Source organism: Microtus ochrogaster, unplaced genomic scaffold, assembly GCF_000317375.1.
Source record: "Microtus ochrogaster isolate Prairie Vole_2 unplaced genomic scaffold, MicOch1.0 UNK49, whole genome shotgun sequence".
NCBI lineage: Eukaryota > Metazoa > Chordata > Mammalia > Rodentia > Cricetidae > Microtus > Microtus ochrogaster.
This window is the reverse complement of record NW_004949147.1, coordinates 1,818,738-1,835,104: the sequence shown is the minus strand read 5'-3', so window position 1 is coordinate 1,835,104 and position 16,367 is coordinate 1,818,738. Positions and strand designations below refer to the sequence as shown.

Genomic DNA, 16,367 nt, shown 5'->3' with positions numbered 1-16,367 from the left:
TTAATATTTTAAGAGGATCTTTTTAGATTTATTTTATGTATGAGTGTTTTGCCTGTGTATATGAATGTGCATCATATGTGTGCCTGGTGTTTGTGGAGTTCAGAAGAGGGCATCAAATACCCTGGAACTGGAGTTATGATCCACTGTGTGGGTGCTGGGAACAAAAGCTGGGTCCTGCAAAGGTATTAGTACTCTTAGCTGATAAGTCATGTCTTTTTGATCCAGGAATTTATTATTTTGTTTGTAGTTCTGTCTTCTTTTAAAATAAAATTTATATTCACTAGAATATACAAATATTAAGTTTACTGTTCATGAGCTCCATCAGTTGTTCTTCCCTGTAAAACCAAAATACCTGTAAGGATGTAGAATATTACCGACATAGGTGAAAATTCCCACATGCCATATTTTATGACTCTCAGTACATCTATTCTTCTGATTTTTCAACTATAGACTAGATCTTGCTTGTTCTAAAGTTTCACGTGGAAGCAGTCATATCATCTGTAGTATTATTTCGCACTGTAGCCTTATTTCACAAAACTTAACATTTGAGATTCATCCATGTTGTTGTATTTATTAACAGCCGAAGGGTTTTTGTTTCTTTGGTTTTTTTTTTTTTGGTTTTTCAAGACAGGGTTTCTCTGTGTAGCCCTGGCTGTCCTGGAAATCTCTAGACCAAGCTGGCCTCAAAATCAGAGATCTACCCGCCTTTGCCTCCTGAGCGCTGGGATTAAATTATGTGTTCCACCACCTCCCACTCAGCAACTGCTGATTTTTTAGTTTGGTGATTATTATGCTTCCATGATGATTAGTGATGGTGAGTACTTTACTGTCTTGCTCAGTTCAGTAGTATCGTTGTTTGTGAGATATTTTCTAAAGTGTTGCATTCCTATGTAGATAGTATGTAAAATAGCCATATTAAAGAGAATTCTTAAACTCTTGTAATAGAGAGTTTTATTTGTTGAGCCTAAAAGAAATGGACAATTGAAAATATAAAAAACTAACATTAAATATTGATTGAATTTTAAGTTTTATGTCTTAAAAATAGCTGAATTTTAGCTCTTTATCATTTCTGTTTTTAGCTTAGGATTTGAAATTTTTCTCACTGTAGCCCCTTGAAATTCTCTTGAAGTAATATGAAATAGGTAATTTATAAATAAATTCAAATATTTTTGCCTACATGAAGTATTTAATAACTGTTCCTATTATTACATAGTATGTTCTTAGAGCTTTCCAGAGAAACAACCAGCAGGAAATAGAGGTGTAGGGAGAGTTAAAGAAGAGGGAAGAGACTTACTGTAAATACTGACTCAACACTAGAGCGTGGCTGAGGGGTCTCATAGCCTACCATTGTTGGAAACTTAAGAAAGCTGTGACGTGTGATGGTCAGACAAGTGTATGGTTTATAGTCTAATATGAGTCAGAAGGCCTATAAGCCAAGAGTACTTAAGAGGAAGAGGAGCTGAGTGTCTTTGCACAGAGAGTAGAGAGCAAGTTCAGGCCTCCTTTACCCTTTGTTTCTGATGGATTGGATGATACCCATGCACACAGGGGAGGAGAGCTTTCTTGTCTTCATACATCAGTACAAATGTCCCTCTCTGGGACTTCTTCACAGACACAGAGATAACCTTGATCCAGATACCTGGGCACCCTATTGCCCAGTCAAGTTGACACTCACAATTTACAATCATAGTATTATTCATCTTGAGTACTTAAATTATCCTTAGATAATGTTACCTCCCACACTTGTAAATTATTGAAATAACTTGGCTCTGCCTGAGTCCAGGTCAAAGAGAACTGTAGAGTTTCTTAGATATCACACCAGTATGTTCAAGTTAGAAAGTAAAATAAAAGCAAGTTATATAGGTTCAAGGCATTATTATCTTCAGCAATTCTTAGTGAGACTGTAATGATTGGTTACCAATGGATGTTTAAGAGAATTATACTTCACTTGTTCATATACTTTATTTTTAAAGTTATAAAGAGATTTAATAGTGCATGTTTAAATACCTAACTTACACTTGTTATTGAACAAAATGTTTTTCTCTGTGAAACCTCAGAGACAAACATGGTTACTGATCTACGGATTACCGAGCTTCTGAAATCCACCATATTATATTTCCTTCTTAAACTCTTGCCTTAACATGTTGAATATTGCTGCATTTGAAAACATTGGAATAGTTAGGATTTTGGAAGTATGATATATTTTGATATGCTTAATTTATTATATTAGAAGTAACACCAAACAATTTTTACCTTATTTTCATCATATAATCCATATGTTACATGGATTATATAGAATTACATGAATAAGCCTAAAATTTATCCAAATTATCTTTCCTATTAACAGGAATATATTTTCACATATATCTTATAGCCTCCAAGGCAAAGTGATTACATACCTAAAAACATACTTGAAATCCTAGTTTAAAATCCCAGAATTTTTGGTTCCTAGTATAGTTCATTTATATAGAATAATACCACTTTAGTAGTCTTCGTTCTCTCCCAGTGGCTTTTAAGCTACTCCATATAGGAATTTTATGCTATGATCTAATGTATAGGACTGTACATTTGTCTTTACAAAGCAGTGCCTCCCCATACCACCAGAAATGTACTGTTTTCTGTCCCATACTTTGTAAGATTTCATTTTCTGGAGACAGCAGTAAGTCATCTTGACAAGAGAATGGGAATTGTCTGCTCTACTTGGGAGAGCTGTTTTATCACTGGCATTGTTTAGGATTGCTAGCAAATGCTGATAACCAAAGTAGAGGGTTTAATTATCAACCTAAAATTCTACAGTGTATCCCATCCTTTAGTGTCTGCGTCAGAATTGGCAATCCTTAGTGGGCTGCCTGTTCCGTGCCCGTGGGTTAAACAATTTGAAAAATGAATATTCTGCTTTCTATCCAACTTTCGAAGCTTATTTTGGACAGTAAATCTAATGATTTATTCGGTTCCTAAGAGCTAAAATGCTCATTTCAGTGGCTATGTGGAATTTTAAAAAATATGTACTTCGGTTTGCATATGGAAAACTTATAAAATATTTTTTTGTTTAATAGGCCTGGAGAATTTTCGTGGATGGCACGAAATATCACTAACAGATTGGTAGAGAATGTGTTGAGAGTACACATTCCTCTCTGGAATTCCCTGGATTATATTTTGGGAATTATGTACCCAGTGTTTCTAATGCACTCACAGAATCATTTCTCTAGACTATAAACTACTGCTACAAAATAACAGTGCTCTTTTCCAGATTATCAGTAATTCTAAAAAGTACATAGGCAAAAAGCTGCCTTTCATCTCAACCAACCAGAGATGCTGCTTTTAAATAGTTCACATATTTAAAATATTTATAAACAAGATCATGTTTTTCTTAAAATGAAATGAAACTTCATTTTTGGCATTTTTTTATGTTGTCTGTCATGGCTCTTTCTATGGCAACATACAAATCTATATTACATAGTGACATAAACTTGCATTTTATACATAATACCTTATATCAGACTTAACAACCTCTAAAAAATATATAGTAAGAATGTTAGTTTTAGCTAGACAGTGGTGGCGTACGCCTTTAATCCCAGTACTTGGGAGGCAGAGGCAGGTGGATCTCTGTAAATTCGAGGCCAGCCTGGTCTATAAAATGAGTTCCAGAACAGGCTCCAAAACTACAGAGAAATCCTATCTCAAAAAAAAAAAGTTAAAAAAAGGTCTTAATGACCTTTCTACAGCTGTTGCAACTTCTCAGCTCTTACGGTACATCGGAAAATAAGCAACAGAGTGCTTAAACGATTGGAGTTGGCTACTTTTTGAATTATAATTTTATTTATAAAAATGGGCTACTTATTTGGTGAAAGAAGTAGTCCAGTATGCTTATTTGTTTATTCTGTTCTTGTTATTAGTTTTTAATGGTTTTAGGGTCTCTCTACTATAAGTAACAGAGTTTTGGACGTATTTGTGCATGCCTAATTGTATACCTGCTTGTTATCTTTTTGTGGTTTTTTTTCTTCCCAAGCCCTGCTGTATTAGTCAGGGTTCTCTAAATAATCAGAACTGATGGGATGAACAGGTAGTGATATTAGTTATAAAAGAATAATATATGGGCTGGAGAGATGGCTCATGAGTTAAGAGTACACTGCCTGCTCTTCCGAAGGTCCTGAATTCAATTCCCAGCAATCACATGGTGGCTCACAACCATCTGTAATGAGATCTGGTGAGTCATCCTCATCAACTTGGACTATGAAACCCAACATGGACAAGTTCAACAGAACCCCCATATGCAGGCTGCTAATGCATGTTTCAGCATTGCCAGGCCATAAATTTTATTTTATATATATGTGGAATTTGTTAGTGACTTCCAGGTCATGGTCTGAGTAATCCAACAATGGCTGTCTCCTTATTGGAAGGCCAAGGATTTGGTAGTTGTTCAGTCCATGAGACTGGATGTCTTAAGCCCCACCCAGTTTGTTGCTGGTATTCCCAAGAAAGCCCAGTTTTCACTGTAATGTTAGAATCCTGAAAAAGTAGGTTCTAGCACCAATGAAGGGTTGTTTCAGGAACAAGATAGATGAATTTACTACACTCATCTAGCCAGAGTGAAGGCAAGCACACAAAAACCAAAGGCTTTCCTTTTTCATATTCTTTTATGTGGTCTGCTACTAGATGGTCTGACCCAGATTTAGGATGGGTCTTCCACCTCAAATAATACAACCAAGAAGAACCCTTTACAAGTGTGTCTAGTTGCTTAGGTTTTAGTTTATTTAGGATGTAATCAACCTGACAACCAGATCTAACTATTACAACTGCTATTGTTAAAGTAAAGGTACTTACGTTAAGTATTGACACATCTTGCCGAATTGCCCCACAGATATGTGGGATACTTCTCTTACCCACGAATAATGAGGCAGTAGTGGTTTCTCCACAACTTCTTTGTATTGGTATTAAGTTTTATATTCTGTGAAAATGAAACAAGAAAAATACATCTCTTATTAGGGAAGTTGAATATCTTTTCTGATTTTTATTGGATATTTGTATTCTTTAATTGTCCATTCTTTGACCACCTTTAAGCTTTTATTGAGTTGAATTTTTAAATGTCTTCTGAATACTAATTCTTTGACATATAAATTGATTTCAAATAGCTTTTTCCAAGTATGTTAAAATAGCATCTGTATTTTTAAGCAGCTTTACTGCTGTAATTTGCTATTCTCCATATAAAGATGTAAATTTAATGTTTAATATATGTATACCCATGAAAATATCACCAGTCTAGATAAGTAACAGATTTATCACTCCAACATTTTCTAGCACCTCTTGTTAATTCCTCTCATGTGCCTTTCATGCCTCTTTCTTAGACTTACTCATGATATACTTTGTGTAATTATAAATGGTTTGAATATTCTAGCATTTTATGTGTGTGCTTCTTCCCTCCCCTGTTGGCCTCATTTTTTCTACTCAATGTACTTTTAGATTCAGCCATGTTGTTGAATTCATCAGTAGTTCCTTGCCCTTCTATTGAGAAACATTATATTATATAAATATATCATGGTTGTCTATTGAAAGACATTTTGTTTCCCAGTTTTGGCAACAGGAAATAAAGATATCAATAACTTTGGTGTTTTAATTTTAGGCATGTATTATCATTTAAAAAAGAAAAATTTATACTTAGCATATGCCTGTAATTTGGGGGATGAAGGTGGAGGTGCCAAGAGTTCAAGGTCATCATAACAAGTTGGAGGCCCACCTGGACTAGCATGATAGATATAGATCTGTTTACATTCTTCTACATGCTGACATCCAGTAATACCAGTACCATTTGTTGAAGATGCTTTCTTTTTTGTAGTGTGTATTTCTGATTTCTTTATCAAAAATCAGGTGCCGATAGGTGTATGGATTAACTTTGAAGTCTTCGATTCCATTGATCAAAATGTCTGTTTTTATGCCATTACCATGTGGTTTTTATTATTATAGCTCTGCATTACAGCTTGAAATAATTGATGGTGACACCTCCAGAAGTTCTTTTATTGCTCAGAATTGTATTAGTTATCCTGGGTATTTTGTTTTTCTATATGAAATTGAGGATTGTCCTTTCAAGATTGGTAAAGAATTGTGTTGGAATTTTGATGAAGATTGCATTGAATCTATAGATTGCTTTTAATAGGATTGCAATTTTTGCTATGTTGATCCTACTGACCCATGAGCATGGAAGATCTTTCCATCTTCTGATATTTTCTTCAGTTCCTTTCTTCAAAGACTTCAAGTTTTTCTCATGCAAGTCTTGTTGCCCCAAGGTATTTGATATTGTTTGTGGATGTTGTGAAGGATGTTGTTTCCCTGATTTCTTTCTCAGCTTGTCTTCTGTATATAGGAGGGCTACTGATTTTTTTTTTTTTTTTGAGTTCATATTGTACCCAGCCACTTCACTGAAGGTGTTTATCAGCTGTAGGAGTTCCTGGTAGAATTTTTTGGGTCACTTATGTATACTTTCATATCATCTGCAAATAGTGATACTTCGATTTCTTTTCCAATTTGTATTCCCTTGACTCTTTCAGTTGTCTTATTGCCCTGGCTAGGACTTCAAGTACATATTGAATAGATATAGAGAGAGTGCACATCTTGTCTTGCTTCAAGTTTCTTTGCATTTCATTTGATGTTGGTTGCAGGCTTGCTACAAATTGCCTTTATTATGTTTAGGACTTCTCTTATATCCTTCCAAATGTATTCTATGTCTGTTCAAGTAAACAAGCATGCATGAAAGATACAGCAGACAGTCTTTAGAGATGGTTGTCATCAGGAACAGATTGCTGGGACCTGGATTGAAAACTATTTTCAAAAACCTTGCTTAAGAAAATGAATACCAAAGCTGGTGGTGGTGGTGCATTTTTAATCCCAGCACTCAGGAGGCAGAGACAGGTGGATCTCTGCAAGTTCAAGGCAGCCTGGTCTACAGAGTGAGTTCCAGGACAGGCTCCAAAGCTACAGAGAAATCCTGACTTGAAAACCAAAGAAAGAAACAAAGAAAAAGAAAGGAATGGGTAGTTGTTTAAGTGAGAAAAGAAATGACAGCAGATTACTTTTTTTAAGTTGCTAAATACTACAAACAGTACAAAATTCTACCTTAATTATATAATGCTCTGCTTTATTACCTGTGTCAGTGATTTTATAAGGTACCTTTGTGTTTTAGTAGAAGTCAAACTTGGTTCTAGGATTTATTCAAGTGAATGTAAACCTACACCTTTATATCTTATTACTGAGTTCAGTTAATATAATGAGGCACAGGAATATTCATGGAAGCTGTTCTTATACTGTGATAACTTAAGTATATTGCAGCAGTCTTGACAGACTATATCCCTACTTTTCACTGAACCCACTAAAAATATGTGTGGCTCAGTTTCCCCTTGGCTTCCTATAATCTCAGTAGTGACATCAACCTGTTTACCATCTACTATCATAAAGAGGGATTAGGGTGGAAGCATAACCATTCTTAGTTGGTTGTGCATTAATGTAGCAGCTTGTCTTGGTAACATATCCTGTCATCTTTGCACCCAGGAAAACTGAAGCAAGAGAATTGTGAGTTTAAAACCAATTTGGGCCTTATCACAAGGTCCTTTCTCAAAAGTGACAACAGAAAGCCACACACAAAAACAATATGGTAGCTTACTGTTTGGTGGTTCCAGCCTCTTGCTATTTCAAACATAGATCAGAAACTATTGTCATGTATTTATGTAACTGTTGTATTGATCTCATAAGGTAAAACTATTAAATCAAAGAATACATGCAATTTTGATTTTGCATAGTAGTTGGCTAAATTACCCTACATAGATTGTTTTTATTATACCAGTGAGCATGTTTGTTTCTCCTGTATATGTCAGCCTAAGAGGTTCTGGTCCCAACTGGAGATGGCATCAGATCCTACAGATTTGGGCCTCAATTCTGTATGACTATATCCTCTCCCCATTCACAGGCCAGTCACAAGTCTGGACCTCCAAAACTTCTGACTAACCAGCTTTAAGTTAGTGTTCCCATAATTCCCTCTTTGGGTTCCATTAATTTGTTAGAATGACTCATTGAACTCAAGAAAACACTTAACTTATGCTCATTCATTTACTATAATAGAAATACTAAAGATACTATAAAAAGCCAGGTGGAAAAGATGTGTAGAGCAAAGACATGGGTATGGGCCCTAGAAATATATGCCTCCAGGTACACATTGAGCTGTCTAGAAGATCTCCAGAACTTTGTCTTAGAGGGTTTTTGATAGATACTTCATTGCATAGACATGATTGATTATGTCAGTGGCCATTAGTAATAAACTCAACCTTCATTCCCTTTCAGGTTAGGATCTGGTGCTCAAAGTTCTGCCTAATCATGGTTGGTTCCTATGGTCACTAGCTTCTTTCCTGAGGCAGTGTCAGCTCTCCAAGAGTTGACTCATTAAAACAAACGAAGCTGCCATCTAATGGACTTGGGATTTGTGTGTCAGTAAAATGGATACCTAATGAATGTTAACAATATCCAAAGTTGAACATGGTTAATTTTTGTGTCTCTGATTTAGTATCCTCCTATTCCTTCTTCCAAGAGCACTTAAATCATTTTTTTTTCTTATGTTGCTGTGGGTCTGTGTCTGTGTAATCATTAAATATTTTACATGTATATAATTTATTTGATGTAGGGAATTGTGAATCTAGCAATGCTGTTTTTCAGGTGGTGTTTCTAAGATCATTGAGATTATGCATCTTTTCCTCTGATTTAATGTGTCTCTCTAATCATGGGAATTTCTTACATACTTAGAGCCTTATTTGTTCCTCTGTCATTTTATGTCCATTAGCAAAGCTTCATAAATTTCTGAAAGGTTTTTTTTAAGTGTGGTTGCATATATACCTATTTTTTAGTTATTATGAATTATACTTTAAATTTACATTTATATTATTATGTTTTGGTTGTTTGAACATATAAGTGACAACAAAATATGTTGTTTACTCTGTTTGCCAAATTTTTATATTTAGTCTGAATAATTTTCAGGGTTTTTTTTCCCCTGGCTTTTCCTTTTCTTTTAAAAATTGTGTAAGTAACAATACCACCATTAAAAAAAAATCAAACATAGCAGCAATAAATATCCTTTCCCCACTCCTATTCTTATACTCAGAGGGTAACTATTGTTATTAGTTTAGTAATGCGCAAATCAACAAAAGCAAAATCTCTTCTCTAAAGTAACACACCTTTTGACTTCAATTTTGAAGTCAAGGTATTTTCAAAATACCTATCTTGCATTAATTCTGCAGCATTTATAAGCAAATATCTTTTAGCAGTTGTTGCTCCTTCCTCAGCATTCAAACAATTTAAAGAGAGCATAGTAGCATACAGTATCAAGATTCTCTTGTGTATTTTCCATCCTTATGTGGTTTTAGTTTAACCTCTATTTCTTTTATTTTTATTTTTAACTTTTGGCTTTTTGAGACAGGTTCTCTGTGTATCTTTGTCCTGGAACTCCCTCTGTAAACCAGGCTATCCTTGAACTCACAGAGTCTGCCTCCCAGGCAAATCCTACCGGCATGCACCACCACAACAGGATACTCTCTTTTGTTTTTACTCTGAGAACTTTAACCTTTAGCCTGTATATATTTTTAACACACTGTAAACCATTTAGAGTTTTTCTTCATCTTTGAATCTCTCTTTACTGTATATCTCTCCTTTTCTGACCACATGGGTCTTTAATTTGCTAAGGAATATGGAGAAGTTTTTTGTCACAACTCTATGGCGTTTTAAGGTCCTTGCCAGGACCTTAAACAGTGTGTCCATAAACAACCTTTGAAAAGCTCCTATGGCATTTCAAGGTCCTTACCAGGAAGCAAGCTGCAACAATGTGTTCATAGCTTCGTAGTTGGGACCGCCTGCTTGAAAGAGTCAGAGTTTTCCCTGGCAGGACGGCCCAGAAATTCGGCATTTTAAAACAGTGCAGCTTTCTTCCTGCTACCACTGAAAACCAAAATGCTTTACTCTAGTCTTTCCCAAGCTTTCTCAGGCTTTTTGTGGATGCAGTTATTCACGTGGGCACCATTTGTAACAGCTTGCAAGGGGGAATTTAAAAACCCACTCAGAATAGATCAAATTAGGCCGGCAGAGACTGTCTGGACCTGTGGATCTCAGGAGGCGCGGAGGTTACAGCTGAGGGAGGGCTCATGCCAAGCCGAGGATGGGTGGGTGCAGGGGTTCTAAAACTAAACACTGGGCACCAGAATAATGCGCAAATCAATCCCACACCAGTTTGGATTCAGAGGGGTATTTATTTATAGGAAACTTATAGAACAACGAACAGCCGGAAAGGAGTCTAGTCACTGGAGCAAGAGCCAGAACCAAGAGAGCGAGCTGAGGCTTGCTGCTCTTTTTTAAATAGAAATAGACCATGCCCCAGTGGGCTGGTATTTCAGCAGCTATTGGCTGAAGGAGCAGAAGGTGCTTCTGCAGCAGTTTAGTATGTATACTTGTAGATTTTTTTTGCAAAAGCATTTAGATCCATGAAGACCTAGAAATATACATTTTTATTAGTGAATAGAATCATTTAGTTTTTTCTGTATAGGCCTTGTAGCTCTTGTCTTTAGAATTTTCCATTTTTGTACATATAGAAATAGAATCAATTTAAACTGGTACATAGGAAGCTTTCATATATGCATGTCACCTAGAGAGCTGGTTAAAGTACTAATACTTATTTAGAGAACTTGAGGTGGAGACAGAGGTTCCATTTTCTTAGTAAGCTCTCTGAGGGTGCCAGTACTACCATCCTATGCTACACTTTGACTAGGAAGGCTGTGACATATGCATCCACTTATCTCATGGTTTGTATAATCACCATTCATAATAATCACTAAAGAATTTTCCTCCATTACAGTAATGCACATTAGAATTTATCTGAGACTTTCTTGATTGTTCCTTTAATAGATAGTCTTTGTAAATGGTGTGTTGGAGAGGGCCACCTTTCAACCCTATCTACTCATTTATGTCTTTCATTTTTCATATTTTCTTGGATTAGCTGTTACCTCCTATAGGATTTTAAATAATCTCATTGATAATGAGTCTCTAGTGGGAATATAGAACTGGTATAGCCTTTATGTTATTTAAAATTTTTTATATATGAAAACTCCTTGACTTAGTTATTCCATTTAGAAATCTATTCTCCTGAAACTGTTGTACAAGAATGCTCATAATAGTTATCTGTAGTAGAAAGTCAAAGATAATCTTAAATGTTCATGAGTAGGAGGGTGGGTAAATAAATTGTGATGTCGTCATATTGTGCTCCTGTTCAGAGGTGACTATATGTATTCATATGTAAGATTATTAAGAGAGGACAGCCAGGCGGTGGTGGCGCACGCCTTTAATCCCAGCACTCGGGAGGCAGAGGCAGGCGGATCTCTGTGAGTTCGAGACCAGCCTGGTCTACAAGAGCTAGTTCCAGGACAGGCTCCAAAACCACAGAGAAACCCTGTCTCGAAAAACAAAACAAAACAAAACAAAACAAAACAAAACAAAACAAAAAAAAAAAAAAGAGGACACAAATTGCAGAAAAGCATGATCCCAGCTATACTGTAAAAAAAAAAAAAAAGTGTAATGTCTGTTAAGTACAGAGAAAGAAGACTTAAGAGAAACTAGCATATAAACATTGCATCCTTGAGAAATTTATGCATTGTTTGAAGAAAAAGAATCTTACATGACCATCTAATTCGCTGATAGTGCTGGTTAGTGGATTTCAGCTAATATTTGCTGATTGCCTGCTTAATTTAGGCTCCTGTGTTTTCAGTGGTAGATGAGGTAGTGAGGGGGTAAGGAAATTGAGAAAATGGGCCAATGGAGACAGTGCTTCTTTAAGGAACTGCTTTTAATTAAGATCTGCAGGATATCTACTTAACTAAATCAGGAGGGATGGGCTAGGGAAAAGGAGTGAGAGTAGAATTTAAGTAGAATTATGGGCATGAGAAAAGGGCAGGATATTAAAGTCTGGTGACAGTTTTATGGTACAGTCTCTGCAGAATTGATGTCCTCATTTTTTTATTTTATTTTTTTGGAATACAGAAGAACCTATTTATTTACCTTCGGTAGAATGGGAAGCTTTCTCTGGAGAGAGAGAGAGAGAGAAAGAGAGAGACTGTGTATGTGTGTGTGATTTCTAATATATCTTTGTTAGTACAGCCAGTACTTATAACAGATTTACAATTACATTGTTAAACGATCTCTAAAAAGATTTCAGTTTTAAATGCTTGCTTGGAAGAGATTCTGTCCATTGTCAGTTGTTTTTTAAGGATGTGGGTGTCAGTTTGTGAATTGTAGAAAAACTTAAGACCATCAAATGTATAGTTTAACATGAAACTGGAAAAAAAAAGTATTTTTTCTAGTTAAAGTGCCCTTTGAGAATCTTAGTACCAAAGAATTAAAAATCAAACTGTCAAACACCAGCATTTGAGAGCTAATGTAAATGAAAGCCATTATCTTCCAAATTGTAGCATAATAAAGTGACCTTGTAACTTTGGTGTTGGCCAGTACAATATTGTTGTCTGTTTGAACTGAGTGGCAATTTCCAACATTATTCTACAGTGCTGGAATTAAGTTATGTTTTTAGCAAAAGAATTTTGGAAGTATAATGTTTGTTTTGATATTAACATTCTACTTGTGTATTTAGCAATTAAAATGACTCTTGTAATGATGGTGATATTAGAAGGGAAGGGAGCTGTCACAGAATTTGAAGCTTAATTATCTCTTTGGTAACAAAATACATAATCTTCCATTGCAATACTATTTTCTTATGGAAATTGACTCATTTGTTCTCTGGTTATCTGCTTAACTTTCTAACCACAAACATCTGCATCTATATTTAATTGGTGAATACTATATAAAGAGTAAAAATAATCCAAAGGAATATTTCCTTTATAATTCGTGAGAGGGAAAAGTAAATGGTGAGCACTATGATTCTTTTTGTAATAGTCTTTGAAAGTCTGTTTACTGAAAATGCATACTAAAATTATTTAATTTTATAAAAACTCATTTTTCTGTGTTTTACAGAATTAATTATTCTACTTTAGAAAAGGGTTCCCCAGTATTAACATTTGACTCAAGGAGTATGTCAGTTCCTTGGTAATGGTACCATCTTAGTTGCAAGTACAAGCTTTGAAAGCAGAAAAAGTTTAGTGTGTTATTTATAATTTGAAGGAGAGAGGTGAAACAAGTTGTTTTTACATTTAAAAAATTGGAAGGGGGGGACTGAGAGATGGCTCAGAGGTTAAGAGCACTAACCTTCCAGAGGTCCTGAGTTCAATTCCCAGCAACCACGTGGAGGCTCACAACCATCTATAATGAGATCTGGTGCCCTCTTCTGGCCTGCAGGGATACATGCAGGCAGATGCTGTGTACATACATAATTAATAAATAAATCTAAAAAAAAAATTGGAAGGATAAACCATAACATTCTAAAAGATTTTTACTTATGGAGTGGACTATGAGGCTAGGACGGAAGCTGAATTTAATTGGACATACATTGTGTAGATTTAAATTTTTGCCAAGTGACTTCTGAGGGTGGAAAATAAAACTAAACAAATGATTTAAAATATGCATCTAGTTGACAGAGTAAAGCCACACAGAAAGGTACATCTTAAGCTGAAAGTTATTCAGATAAGTGTGAAATAGTAATTGGACTGTAAATTTTTTTTTTAACATTTTTAACCTTTAATGTTTTGTTTTTAAATTTAACTTCTTTGCTGAGTCTTTGGGAGTTCTGCTCACCTTTCAGTTCCCCCGTATCCTCCCCTAACCCATGCTGCACCCCCACAAAAGAAACCAGAGTAAGCAAGCAAACAAAAGTAAAAAACAAAACAAAATTTAAAAAAACAAACAAAATGTAAACACCAGTAACAACAAAAATCTCTTTACTTTCTCTCAAACATATCTTCATTCCTCCTGGTGGCATTGGGGGCTTCGGTGTGTCATATAGTAAACCCCTTTGTTCCATCAGGTTTACTAGCAAATGTTCATTGCAATGAGTCGCTGGTCCGGTTCAATGCCTCTGGTTTCTGGTACACCATTGTCCCTGGATCCTCACCAGAATTCCTCTGGGATATCCTGTTTCCACCCTGAGCCTTGGAGAGCCTGAGGCTATCATTCCACAGGCCCAGTCTGTTCACCAACTCCTGCAGGTCCTAGATGGGGTAGATGCTAGGGTAGGCCAACCCAAGGCCTGGCTTGTGGGCCCGGTTGGTAGGAGCTGGTCAGTCTAGGCCCCTGGGTATACCTGCTTCAGGTGAGAGGGCAGAGTCAGCTCCCCTAGAGCCATGCCTTCAGGGTTGGTTTAGCCTTGCCTGTGGTTGTGGGGTGGGAGCCACCTCTCCAGCCTGCAGGGTCAGCTCTCTTGCTACAGTGTCCAATGAGAGACAAGGCAAGCTTTCCCAGGGCCAGCGAAGGGCGTGGCCAACTTAGCATGACCCCTGATTTCATCTCGCATGATTCCTAAGGTCTTCTAAGGTGACACAGGCCATAGATATTAGTACAGACCCCAGCTTCAGCTGTACCACGAACCCAAACATGGCCCTCGGCAGCAGCTTGGGCCTGGATGACATTCTGGTTCTGGGTAGAAGGAATGGCCACTCAGGTGGGAATGGTTCTGTCAGCCGCATGGCTGCTAGAGACCATCAGGTTGCAGCCCCAACTGTGGGCATCTGTGTGGCCTTTGGTGGCAGCACAGACCCCAGCCATAGTAGGACTATGATCCTTGGCAGCAGATGGGTCTGGATGTCACCTCTCCTGGTGAGAGTGTGTCCCTCAGCACCAAAATATTTGAAACGTTTAGGAATACCTAATAAAATATGAATAAAATTCACTTTGATAGAGCATTCAAATACTATGTAAATACTATGAATTCTGTGGTCTAAAAATTTGTTGATATGTGAATAGCTACCTAATTTTATTTTAATTTCTTTTATATTTTGAAGCTCCACCTGAATTCTTGAAACAACCTGCTAACATATATGCTCACGAATCTATGGATATTGTATTTGAATGTGAAGTCACTGGGAAGCCAACTCCAACTGTGAAGTGGGTCAAGAATGGGGATGTGGTTATCCCAAGTGATTATTTTAAAATTGTAGTAAGTATTTTTTCAAAGAAATACTTTTATTTCTGAAACCTTTTAAGTGTCTTAAATATAACTAAAAGATGTATTTATATATACCAATTCAAATTACTGCAAATAACAAAATAGAAAATCACCATCAGCATTTCTTGAGAAATACAGTGTGTGCATACATATGTGTGTGTTTCTCATTGCCTCCCCATTTTTCCTCCCTCTCTTCCCCTCACCCCACCCCGGGTCTCACTGTAGTTCTGGCTGCCCTGGAATTCACAATGTACACCAGATTGGTCTGGAACTCACAGAGATCCGCCTGGAGATAAAGGCATATGCCACCCCATCCCGGTCTCTCTGGAAGTATAGATAGGTGATAATTTTGAAAAACATCAATTACTTACTTATTTAACAAACTATACAAAGCCTAGCCAAAAAGTTATAATTCAGTGCACATACTCTTCAAAGTAAGAAAGAGCCCATGCCAACAGTTCTAACAACAAAAACCCTTTTAGACAGTGAGTGCATCATCACATAGTGCCTTTTAATTTAATTTGCACGTATTAAAAGAATTTTTGAAGTAGGTACAAGCAAAATATGGTGATAACTCATGTGTCATTCCAGTCCTCAGGAGGTAAAGGCAGAGGCCAGATTAGGTCACTCCTTGAGGCTGTCTCAAAACTGTGGCAAAATTGTAAGTTCAGAAAGTTAAATATGGAACTGGATTGATATCTCATTCTGTAAAATGTTTTCATGTAAGCATGAAGACCTGAGGACAGTCACCAGGAGAAACCCACATAAGGCATTTTGTGTTGTAATGCCAGCACTGTGGAGAGGGAGACAACTGAATTCTAGAGGCTCATTGGCCAGCTAACTTAATCAGTCAGTCTCTCAGATCCCAGTGTGAGAAAAAAAGATGTCAGATGTATCTAATAATTCTTTGTCAATTATGCTTTTTATTTCATATGTATTAGGTTTATAGTAGATATTTTTACCTAGTAATAGTACCATTATCTAATATTCTACTAATAGGATTATTTAGGTTTTAGTTATAATTATTACTGGTATACCTAAAGGTCTTTACATAATACTTAGTAAAAAGCTTAGAAATAATTATAGTGTTTTAAAGACAATGTCATTTTACAGATTTATCCTATAAGTAATTCATTTTTTGTGGGGATGTATTTTCTGTTTCTGAAATGCATAATCTCATGTTTCTGAACTCTGGCTGAGACCTGAGTCTTTTTTTTTGGTTTTTCGAGACAGGGTTTCTCTGTGG

General features: G+C 36.3%; 1 protein-coding gene across 8 annotated transcripts in view; it reads left to right on the top strand.

Annotated features, from left to right (window-relative positions):
- The window catches only part of Neo1 (neogenin 1), a 167,425-nt gene that overhangs the window by 65,006 nt on the left and 86,052 nt on the right, over nucleotides 1-16,367 (top strand). For all 8 annotated transcript variants that reach the window (XM_005369490.3, XM_005369494.3, XM_005369492.3 and 5 more), the window contains one exon: nucleotides 14,958-15,112. In XM_005369490.3, coding sequence (XP_005369547.1) covers nucleotides 14,958-15,112 — 155 coding nt within the window. The remainder of the gene's footprint in view (nucleotides 1-14,957; nucleotides 15,113-16,367) is intronic.